General features: G+C 38.4%; 1 protein-coding gene across 3 annotated transcripts in view; it reads right to left on the bottom strand.

The window, feature by feature from the left end:
- Nucleotides 1-398: 398 nt before the first annotated feature.
- tepsin (TEPSIN adaptor related protein complex 4 accessory protein) overlaps nucleotides 399-11,284 on the bottom strand; it is a 33,783-nt gene continuing 22,897 nt past the window's right edge. For 2 of the 3 annotated variants that reach the window (XM_052033132.1, XM_052033133.1), the window contains 6 exons: nucleotides 8,926-9,120; nucleotides 8,394-8,562; nucleotides 7,004-7,117; nucleotides 5,580-5,658; nucleotides 4,654-4,788; nucleotides 399-2,836 (listed from right to left, as the gene is read on the bottom strand). In XM_052033132.1, the coding sequence (XP_051889092.1) occupies nucleotides 2,123-2,836; nucleotides 4,654-4,788; nucleotides 5,580-5,658; nucleotides 7,004-7,117; nucleotides 8,394-8,562; nucleotides 8,926-9,120 (1,406 nt within the window). In that variant the 3' untranslated portion in view covers nucleotides 399-2,122. Of the gene's footprint in view, nucleotides 2,837-4,184; nucleotides 4,268-4,653; nucleotides 4,789-5,579; nucleotides 5,659-7,003; nucleotides 7,118-8,393; nucleotides 8,563-8,925; nucleotides 9,121-11,284 lie in introns of those variants that run through there. The other variant, XM_052033134.1, reaches the window with a different exon arrangement.

Genomic DNA, 11,284 nt, shown 5'->3' with positions numbered 1-11,284 from the left:
GAGCATAAGCATGTGCTAACAAGCCACAGCTGATACCAAACTACACATAGGCAATGTGGACAGCCAGTTTGGAAATCTTGCTGATGCTTTAAGAGGTACTCTGGTGCAGTTGGATTTATGATATGTTTACAGATTTCTCCACAATTTCTATAAGATTAGAATAACCTCCATCCTTCCCCATGAGCTGTACAAATATATGCAGTGAAAAGGGAGAAAATCTTAAGGATATTAGCATTCTTGTTATTCCAAAGAGCAGGACAAAATGATCTCAAAATAGATACTTAAAAATCCTAAGGAGCAGATTACCTAGAAAATCACCTACAAGAGTGGTAAAATGCAAAAAACACTACAGAGGTGAAATGTTTGGAATGAGTTGTCAGAGGAAGTAGTAGAGGCAGGTAACAGTTCCATTAGCAATAAATGATAAATTTCATAGCTTTGATATATGTCCTAGGAGTTCTTAGTTCACACTATATATGACTGAATCAGTACCATCACTCAAGAGCATGATTGGCATAGTCTCGGAGAAGTGCTTTCTTCAAACTAACACTGAGCAACCTCCTGAAGACTGGGCTATACTGCTGGACTCCCAAGACCAAGAACAAAGTACTTAAAAGCATAAGTGAGAATTCTAAGATTTACAGTCATTCAAATGGCTGAAACACTGCTTGCTTCAATTGGAAGTGCTGGCAAAATCCAGAGATCTTGGCCATAAAGGCAGTTGCTTTAGTTTTGAGCCTTACTAATTTTTGATTCCCCTGCCTAATGTACCCCACTCCAGTAAGAAAAAAAAATGACCATCCAGGGAACGATATTTAATACAGCATCTAAATGATAAAAGTTTTAACACCATATAGTGCTGTTATTATCTCAATGATGCAATGAAGATTGGGATGGCTTGTTTTCCCACATATTTCTTTTCTACTAACTGGAAAATGACAGGTTTTGCTGCTTTTGGCAGAAGTGTGTACAGAATTAGTAGGGATCAGCATAGGACATTGGCAGCAGAGAGAAATGGGGAAAGAACAGCAAAACAAATCAATCAGATACATCGAAGGAATGCTTTTTTAATGTTTGTATAGTTTAAGAATCTATCTTTAAACATATTCCTCATTCTCCTACCTCCACTGTATCTTTGGATTACATTGCACATCAATTCAAGATTTACAAATTTGATACATATGACACAGAGTTAAATGATGTCTACACCTGTTGCTATTTATCACCAAAGAAACAATACTGTATCAGCTTTTCCAACACTGGTGTATTCATGTCAATCAAAAAGGAGCCATTTACCCAAAAAGAGAAAAGTTTAGGAATAGGTGAGAATTACACATTTTCTAAAAATTCTATTTCAGGGTGTCATCCTTCAAGACCATTTCGTTTTATTTTTAACTGTGACATCTCTAATCTACAGCTGCCATGAAGCAGGAAGTAAGTTACCACAACTTGCAATACATCATCAAAACACACTTTTATTAATCAGCTGCACTTCCAATACAGTGAACCCATTCTTTCTCAAACTGAACAGGCAGACACCTGTCAGAAGCCACCATCTTCAAAATTGTAAATCACCTCATTTTGCATTTGATCATAACAGTTGGCAGCCCAACTGGATAAAGGAAATCTGCACTTGTGCTTTTTTTATATCTTTTGTTCATCAGACGTTCTTTTAGAGCATGCTTTTGTTGTTACATGATATGAAACTACATAAATAATATAAATATTTTCCAATTTCACTGATATAAAAACAGTCCCTGAAGTATGCTGCAAAAGAATGTAAGACGTGCAATTAAATATGGTTTTCACAAACAAATTTATTGTTAAACAGCCACCTTCAATAGAGCGACATTTAAAATTTCTGGTGTGGTGTTTTGAAGGCACAAAATTAATCATTTGGCTTCAAATCTGCCTCAACTCGAGAAACAAATGTTCTCAAGTTGGCTGCTTGATAGTGTTCTATGTCTCTGACATCATCCCAGTGTACAAATACCAGATTTGGAAACCAGGGCTTTGATAAGCAGGTAAGGCAAATTTCTGTGTGTCTGGGCAGGAATAGAAGTATCTTGCGTGAAAGTGTAATACTCATTTCACCTTGGTTTGTGGTCAAGTTGACACAAAGTCAGACACTGCATGAAGATGTATTAAGAAATGAGAATGCAGATGGTTGGTTAGATTCAGAGTCAGTCTGTCCAAGATTACTGTGCAGAAGCTTCACCTCTGTTTTATTGCACATTTTGTTCTGTTCTGCTAAGCTCTGCGTTTCACTTGAAGATCCTTGGTTAAGACAAGCCTTCAGACACTGACGAGGTGCTTCATGCGCCACAAGAACCATGTCAGTAAACAGAGAGATTCTACTGCCTGTTGTGTCCTCAGAATGTGTGCTCTGGCTCACAGTTAGTCTGGTCTGCTGCTCACAATGGAAATTGTGCTCGCATGTCGGTGCCAGCATGCTTTGGTTTACAGGTGGTGTTGCTAAGCATGGGTCACTATTATCAGCATCCACTACAAAGCATGTAGTATCAGTCACATTGTTTGTATTTTGAGCTTTGCATTCTGATGATGGAAATAATGAGTCTTGGTTTTCCTGTGACTCTGTTTCTTGTGAAGATGAAGGTAAGCACAATGATGATACCTGTTTTTTCTCTGAATGGAAAGTCTTTTGAGATTGGAATGGCGGAACCATCATCTTCTCTTTCATCCCTGAAGTGCGTTCCATTAAAGGAGTTGCAGCATTACATGACAAGGTGTCATTGGAAACAGCCTGAGAGATTTCCGATGATGAAACCCGTGTTATTGATTTATTCCCATTCAAAGCCTGAAACTGCCTCAGTATCTTCAAAAGAAATGAACAAAATGTCAATGTTTTCTGAATCTTTTGATGGCTGTGACCAGTCATCTTTGGTGTGCACCAATGGGACCTTAAATCCTCTCAAACTTACAGGTCTTAGTTCCTGCAAATACTGAACACATTTTTAAGAATATCTGAACTTTTTTTCCTGCCCACTCCCAACTAATTTTCCTTCTTTAATGACCCTTTTCTTTGCTGGGGAACAGTTCTGTGGCATATGCTGTCTCCAAGTTATTAATATTTGCAGTTGACAGCGAACTCCTTGGATTGGTATTCTGATGGTTACAACAGGGTTTATGCACAGTCCTGACCCACCAGAGAATACTTAGTAGGCAGGATAGCAACTCAATAGCCAAAGCCAGCAAAACTTTGGTCCAGTGGTGCCAATCTGCCCCATGCTCACAGAAGCTCTGGGTCTTACAACCAGAGTGGGAGTAGTGGACACAGTTTGCCCAGGCTCTCTCGACAATGTTCCTATCAATTAATCAAGAAATATCCTTCTACAGGTTGGATCACATCCACAGTGAACTGGCTTCCACACAAATAACAGGACCACCATCAACCAAATGCTTTGTTAAACAGCTTCTTTGGAACATTCTGGCAATCTCCCAGCAATTATGCTGGAAATCAGTGGAATGCCAAGAGAATTTTGCAGCTTTCCAACCAGGCAATTACCTTGGTTAAACTCAAACATCTAGAAGTGTGATTCTGGTAGAAGTTCCTGGATAATGTTCTGGAGCAGAAAATGCCATCATTTTTGAAGTCTTACTCAAGACATTCTGAGACAATGTGAGTATGCATGTGGCCCTAGGGGGAATGAACTCAGTACATCCCTGTTGGATTTTGTCACAAGTTCTACATAGCACTTCCCAGGATGGTGGTGAAAAGTTAGGAGCTTTTCCAATGGAGGGAGAGAACCTAATAGTAATCATATCCCCTAAAAATTGGATCTACTACATATGTCCAGAAAGGGGCTTTGCAAGGTGCTTAAGATTTTGTGTTCTAGTGACAATTCTTCTGTGGAGTAACAAGAATCCTTATCCTCCGTAGTACTTCATTCGGAAGGGGAAAATTCTGCTTGCATACTCCAACCATCGTTAAGCAAAAGCATATAGTAAGTGTGTATGACACCCCAAAGAACATCACACCAGAGCTGATTCTGAAATGCAGTTACTAATGTATGTGTAAGCAAACGTGGAAGTAATCAAGCACACTAGAGTCCTAAGCAATAAAAATGATAAATAATCTGGTGGTTTGTTTTAGGTTGTGTTGGTGGAAAGAAGAATTTTAGTCATAAGATCTGGTCTTACCCAAATTCTGCTACATTCACCTGAACAAGATTCCATCTCATTTTAGTGCACTATCCCACAGTGCACTGAAATGTCAGCCCAGTTTGTGGGACTGTAATAATCACAGCTAAAAATTAAGATTTACATTTTCAGATGTCAGAAGTATAATTTATAAAAATGTTACAGAACTATGAATTCCAATTGACTGGGGTAATATTATTGAAGGTAACAAGACCAAGCCACAGGTTTATAAGGGGGCTGATCAGAAGAAAATAAAATTGAGTAACAATATACAGTACAATTTTGAAGAATGAAATATTATTAACAGTGAATAACTGGCTACAGCATTGACTGTTTTAGGCTAGAAAATGAACATTAGACTTGAATCACTCAAATTGTTCTTAAAATTGTAGGCATATGGAGAGTATTTTCATGTATTATAAATGCTAAAAAGTTTTACAGAAAACATTTTCTTAACTGCAGTAAATGGTCCGATTCTGACAGATAACTTACCTTTGTGGCTCGATTGGTCACAGGTCCTGGTTCACCTTCACTCAATTGCTGCAAGCATTTGTGGGTAATTGCAAATATTTGGTCAGTTGATAACAGGTCAGAGCACATCAGGGTGGTAAGAATGTTCATCGATCGCTACAGCAAAAACAAATTACCAGAAAGAATATATCAAAAATGACAAGCAAGTTCTCCAAGCATACATTAAAAACTTAGCAAGTAAAGCTGTACAACTTGCTTGCAGGTTTTTTTTGAAAACAGACACGAGTTGAGGAATCCAAGATGTCTGTGGAGGTCTAGGTCTACCATTGCTCATGAAGAAGTTCAACATTCATGGCAGTATCTCATGAATTAGTGGATGCAGTGGTTCTTTACAACAATGGAAAATTACTAACTCAAGGAAACAGCATCAAACAGTAGTGACAGTCCATTTGCTTGTATAAAGGAAACCTTGGAACTCTGCACCACTAGGGAGAAATTCAATAACTTATGCATTGGGCTCAAGTTCTCTTTGCACCTAGAATACATTTTAATTGACTCTAAAACATCCTTTTCCCTTCTTTCCACATGCTTAAAAAAACAACTGTTTGTTGATTAATCCTGACCACCCATTAGTAGATGTTTAAATTTCAATTTTAATTGGTTAGCTGAAATAGACTTTTAGTACCATGTAACTTCACTGGTTCAATTCTATAGAACTGGAAATCTTCAGTATTGAACATCAGGTTCCAGGGATCATGCACAGGGTGGTAATTTATCAGCCTAATGTGTGTAATCATTTTGATTTGCAAGCTTTGAAAGAGAAAGGCTTGCATCCACATTGTGCCTTATCTGTGCTGTCTGTGACATTTCTAAGACATTCAGAGATAATGAGATACGATGAAACCTCTGTTAACAGAAGGTAAAATTGAAAATTTCACAGAAAATACCATGTTGACGACATCAGAGGGGTCCTTCAGTTTCTCACTGAGAAGCTCCACAACCACTTCACAGTTGAGTAATCCACACCTGAGTTTGATCATAAAAATATGCTGAGTTACTACAAAATGATTTGTGCAAAACAAAATATCCCAAAACTAAGTTTAAAACAGTTCAGTTGTTTAATTGGTTAATGCTGAAATGCATTTTCTAAATGCAACACTTTTGGTGACATCCTTCTCTTTCTATTAAGATAGTCTTAAGTTTTTTGCCTGCTAGTCTGTTACCTCTTCCAGGAGAGATGGGTTCATGCTAGGCATGAGCTGCTCCAGGACACAGTTCGTGCTTCCAGCTGGTCTTTTACTGATTCTCATTTCATATGTGTTTGTTTGTTTATCATTTCTGTCCATAAACAGGCATTCATCAAGTTATAATTGATTTGATTAACTACTCAGAAGCACCTGGGCACTTAGGCCTCCGTGACTTGGATTTTCTAATTATCTGATTCAACAGTTTTGGAAATATTATTGGTTTTAAATATTGTGACTAAAGGGAATGCTGCCAAAGCACGTCTAAAATGAGAAACCTAAATGCAGCAGTAATGCTCCAGTTTGAATTTTAGAAGTCATGCTAAGGGCTACATTACCAAGAGACCAAAAGTATTAACTCTGATTTCCCTCTCTAGCAAAACTACCTGACCTACAGCATTTTCTATTTTTAGTTCAGATTTTCTAGCATCTCCTGGATTTTCCTTTTAGATTGATGGGAGACTAAAGCAGCATTCAACTCAAGGTCATAGAGAATTCAGCTTTGGCCCACTGAGTCTACACTGATTTACACTAAATTCCACACTAACCCTATTCTATTCTTCCTACATTCCCATCCATTCCCCACAGATTTTACCATTCATTGACACAGTAGGAACAATTTCCAACAGCCAATTAACCCACTGACCCACGCGTCTCTGGGATGTGGGAGGAAACTGAAGCACCTGGAGGAAATACATGCACTCACAGGAGATCGTGCAAACTCTACATAGACAGCACCAGAAGCCAGGTTCAAACCCAGGTTGCTAGAGCTGTGAGGACACTTTGCCATCCTTTTATTTAAGACTCTTCTCAGAAATGAAGACTAACCTTAAACATTGTGGATTAATTCTTGAGAATTTCCTTAAGATGATTCATTATAATCAAACGTCCTTTAAAACAATATTATTCTTGAAATTGTTTTAATCAGAATTAGAAGAATAAAGAGTGTGAACCCCAAATTTATTAACAGGCTGGGATGTCTAGATTTTAATCTTAAATGCATCAGTTTTCAACCAAGAGTCCATTAAAATGTATGTGAAATACGTAAAAATCTGCTGATGGCTACTTATCTCAGAAACTGATTTATGTGATTTGATTCAATGGCTCATTAACTGAATCATACTCACTCTTTAATAAAATGCTGCATTTCATCTCTGGTCAGGAATACATTAGATCCTTGGGTCAGGTTGTTCACCAAAGTTATTTCCTGCATGCAGTCATTCAGGTTTACTGATTCAACTCTATCAAACAAGAATCAAAGAGACTCATAAAACAGTTTAAACCTTCAAAATATTTCAAACATAAATTCAATTGTAGTTTTGTCTCTCTTGAGAAATGCATTAAACTATATTGGACCAAAATATTTATTGTCCTCCATGTTAAGATCAATTGATATCAAGTAAGAAGATAACAAAAAATGTATTAGTTATATTATTTTAACCACTTTAAAACATACAAGCTATGACAATAACAGAACCTGTTAGAAAGACCATTTGCAGAATGTGGTGTTAGACTTGGAAAACCTCAGCATTGCTCATCAGAGGTCTAGGCTGGATATAGTGCCTCAGAAGACTCTCTCTGGAGGTAGGGATCTTTACAGATGGCCATGCCTTTGCCTCCTGACAGATCACTGATTCGCTGTCACAGTGTTAACAACATATCTCGTAACAGTGTGTCACCACGAAGCACTCACTGAGCAAGCATCTCTGCAGCTGACTGCTGGAGAAAACACTTGTCATTAATAGTACTCTATGTGGACTTGAAAACTGTGAGCAAGTTCTGGCTCTTATCAGTTCTCCAATGTCAGAATTGGAGAACTGATAAGAGCCAGAACTTGCTCACATTTAAATGCCAAGAAAAGCAACAAATCATTGCAATATGTACTCCTAGTTTGAGAAAGACTATCCCTTGATGAACATTGTGTGCAGCATTGATACGGGCATTGTGTGAGTCATGGTATTTGCTGATGCTGGAAAATGTCAGACTGGAGAGGATCACAACTGAAGTGCCAGGCCCAATTTTAGAACTGATTCAATTTTATCTGGAAATGATTATCGATATGGTTTCTCGAAGTAACATTGAAACTGGATCACGTAATGATCTTTTCCCTGACACTGTGCTTTCCGATTTCTGGGCAACTGTACTCGACCTATCATCTCTGGGACAATTGTCTACATATCCCTGAGCATATTCCTCACAGTTTACTTTTCCGCTTAACTACATACATTCAGCAAACTTGAATATACTTCAGTTGCTCCATTCATCCCAGTGATGACTGTAGGTTGTAAAGAACTGAAACTCAAGAACGTTCACACAGAAAAAAAGCACAAATCCAGTTCACCATACACAATCCTCAGTGCAACAAGAATCTCATTCACCAGACATTTGTGTTCCCAGGCATCTGTTACCTTTTCTAATGTTTTCAAATACATTTGATGATGCTCTTTAATCAGAGATTAGGCCCCCATTTGTGCTTACACTAACTCCAGCAAAGGCTGGCAATAAGTTGTCATATACCTTTCCATCAAGTCTCCACTCTCTCTACTGCCTCCTGACTGGCTGTCTGTAGCTGCTTTACCATTGCTGCCGTCTGAAACATAATTAGTCTGTGACGAATTCTGGGAACTGTGCCCACTGTCACTTTCTTCCCAGCCTCCGCCTGGTTGACCAGGTTGACGACGAGCTACTGTAAAGGAAGAGATGTAATAATAATGGAATCAAATATAGCCACAAGAACAAACATGGTAGTCCCTCAATGTGTGATTTCTTTCAGATTTCAAACATCTCTGCTGTTGCATTTGCTTAAAACTTGTATTTTAAAGACAAGCTACCACTATAGGTTAAACAAAGACATTGGGGGCAGAAAATAAAAAAAATTCTAATTCATTTTTAGGTTAAGCAATGTCAATTAGCTTGTGCCACAAGGAAAGAATGAGAAGTGAGAGGAAATTAAACACTTCTTTAAAGGTTCATTTGTCCATCAGTACATTTGTTCAAGTGCAAGTTGATGTACAAATGAAACTTGTCTAATGCCTGAAGATGAACTTACATTTTGCACTCTGTGCACCAATAGGATTTTTAGGTTTCACTTCTTTTGCTTCAGAGGAGGTTGACAATACTGGCTGGTAGCCCTCACCATTACAACGGTTTCCGTGGTTTTGGGGGGTTTCTTGAGGAAGTACAACATTCGCTACTGCTTCTGCTGCTTTCTGTATCTTATTAAGAATAGCATCACTGGCAGAACCTAATAAACATATTAACATTTTTAATTGCTGACTATAAGTTAAGAGCCAGACTCGTAACAAGCAAGTACAATGTGAAATAACACAGAGTTGATAAATCAACATATGGAAATGTTAGAAAAGCATTTTTTTAACTCATTCATGGGACATTGGTCATTGCAGGCAAAGTCGGTTCATTGCCCACTTACTGCCCACCTTTGGAAACTGCTACAATTCATGTGATGAAAGTACTGGGAGGGAATGCCACAATCCAGTCAAGACGAAAGAAATCCGGTATACTTCCAGACCAGGATAATGAATGACCTGGAAGGGAAATTGCACCAACTGCCTTTGATTTCTAGGCAATAGAGGTCACAGTTTTTGGAGGTGGTGTTGAAGAATTTTTAATGAGTAACTACAGGGCTTTTTGCAAATCACACTGTTTTGATAGAGTGTGCCAGTGGTTGTGGTTGGAAGTAAACGTTTAAGGTAATGCATGAAGTGCCGATTAAGCAGGCTTGTGTGTCCTCAGTGGTGCTGGGCTTTTTGATGTGCAGTTGGAACTACACTCATTCAGGCAAATGGAAAGAATTCCATTATACTGCTGACATGCACCTCAAAATCTTTGACCTGCTCTTGTAGCCAGACTATTTATGTGGCTGCATCAGTTAAGTTTCTGATCAATAGTGACACCTAGGTTGTTAATGATGGGAAATTTTTATGCTATTAAACTTTAAGTGAAGATGGTTAAACTCTTTTGTTGGAAACAGTGTTTGCCTGCCACCTGTGGTGCATATTTTACCTGCCACTCATTGGACCAAGTTACAATGTTCTCTGGATGTTGTTGCACAAAAGCATACACTGGTTTATCATTTGAAGAGTTGTGATTGGAACTGAAGGCTATAAAATCCATACCACTTCCAACCCTAAAATGGAAGGAATATCATTAATAAGTATCTGAAGATGGTTGGACCTAGGCCACTGCACTGAGGAACTACTGCACCAATGCCCTGGGGATGAGATAACTGATCTCCAACAATCATTATAAGCTTTTTATAATGAATGTTTTCAGCCTACATTCAATCACACATTGCCTAGAAGTCAAGAGCAATCACTCTCACTTTAGCCAGAGAATTTAGCTCTCTTTGCAAATATCTGAGACCAAGGCTGAGTAATCCTGGCAGAAGACAGACTGAGCGTTGGTGAGTAGATTATTTGTATGCCATGCTTGATGCCACTGTTGGTGATATTTTCCCTCACTTTGCTGATAATTGAGTGGACTGATGTCGGACTTGTCTGGCTCTCTGTGGATAGGATGCGTCTGGACATTTATCCACTTTATCAGATGGATATCCATGTTGTAACTGTTTTGAGTTGGCCCAGCCAATTCTGGAGTACAAGACTTGAGCATCATAGCAGAATGATGCATTTGCTGTGCCCTGTGCATTCAGTTGTTTCTTTGACATCATGTAAATCACATCAAATTGTCTAAAGTCTAGTTTCTGTGTAGGGAACGTCAGATTAGGCTTAGACAAGTCATCCAGCCAGCACTACTGACTTTGTAAGTACTTCTGCCTTGTCATTTGCACTCGTGTGCAAGGCTCTGCCATCATTAAGGATGGAATTGTTCACAAAGTCAGTCCTCTCATTAAATGATTGTGTACCACTGTTAATGAATGGATATGGTAGGAATGCAAAGCTTTGATTGGATCTCTTAGTTTTGAAACTTAGTTTTGAAGCTCCAAGCACAGTGCGCTGCTTCCATGTACATATAGTCCACTGCTGCAGCTTCATCAAGTGTCTTAAATTTTAGGCACATCTTTGGCTGCATCTGGCATGCTTTAACACTCCTCACTGAACATGGGTCAGTAAAGGCATCGTACAGTATATGCCAAGTCACCATTCTACTGTCACACATCACGAAGACATGGAGTTTATCCATTAAAATTGGGCAAAGGTTTAAAATGCCTAAAATAAATCTCAAATCACATAGATAGAAATTTGTCAAAATATACAAATGTCAAAAATCAAATAAGTATCTGTGCTCAACAGCACAATCTGAGGAACACTAATAAAATGTGACTAAATTAAGCCCAGATGGCTTCATTCCAGTCAATGCCTAACAATGTCAACAAAAATAAAAATAATGCCTTATGTCAAAGCAAGTGAATGGATAATTCATTACAG

This window comes from Pristis pectinata, chromosome 18 (assembly GCF_009764475.1).
Source record: "Pristis pectinata isolate sPriPec2 chromosome 18, sPriPec2.1.pri, whole genome shotgun sequence".
NCBI classification, from domain to species: domain Eukaryota; kingdom Metazoa; phylum Chordata; class Chondrichthyes; order Rhinopristiformes; family Pristidae; genus Pristis; species Pristis pectinata.
Note: the sequence above shows the minus strand (reverse complement) of the source record. Positions and strands in the feature narration are given on the sequence as shown.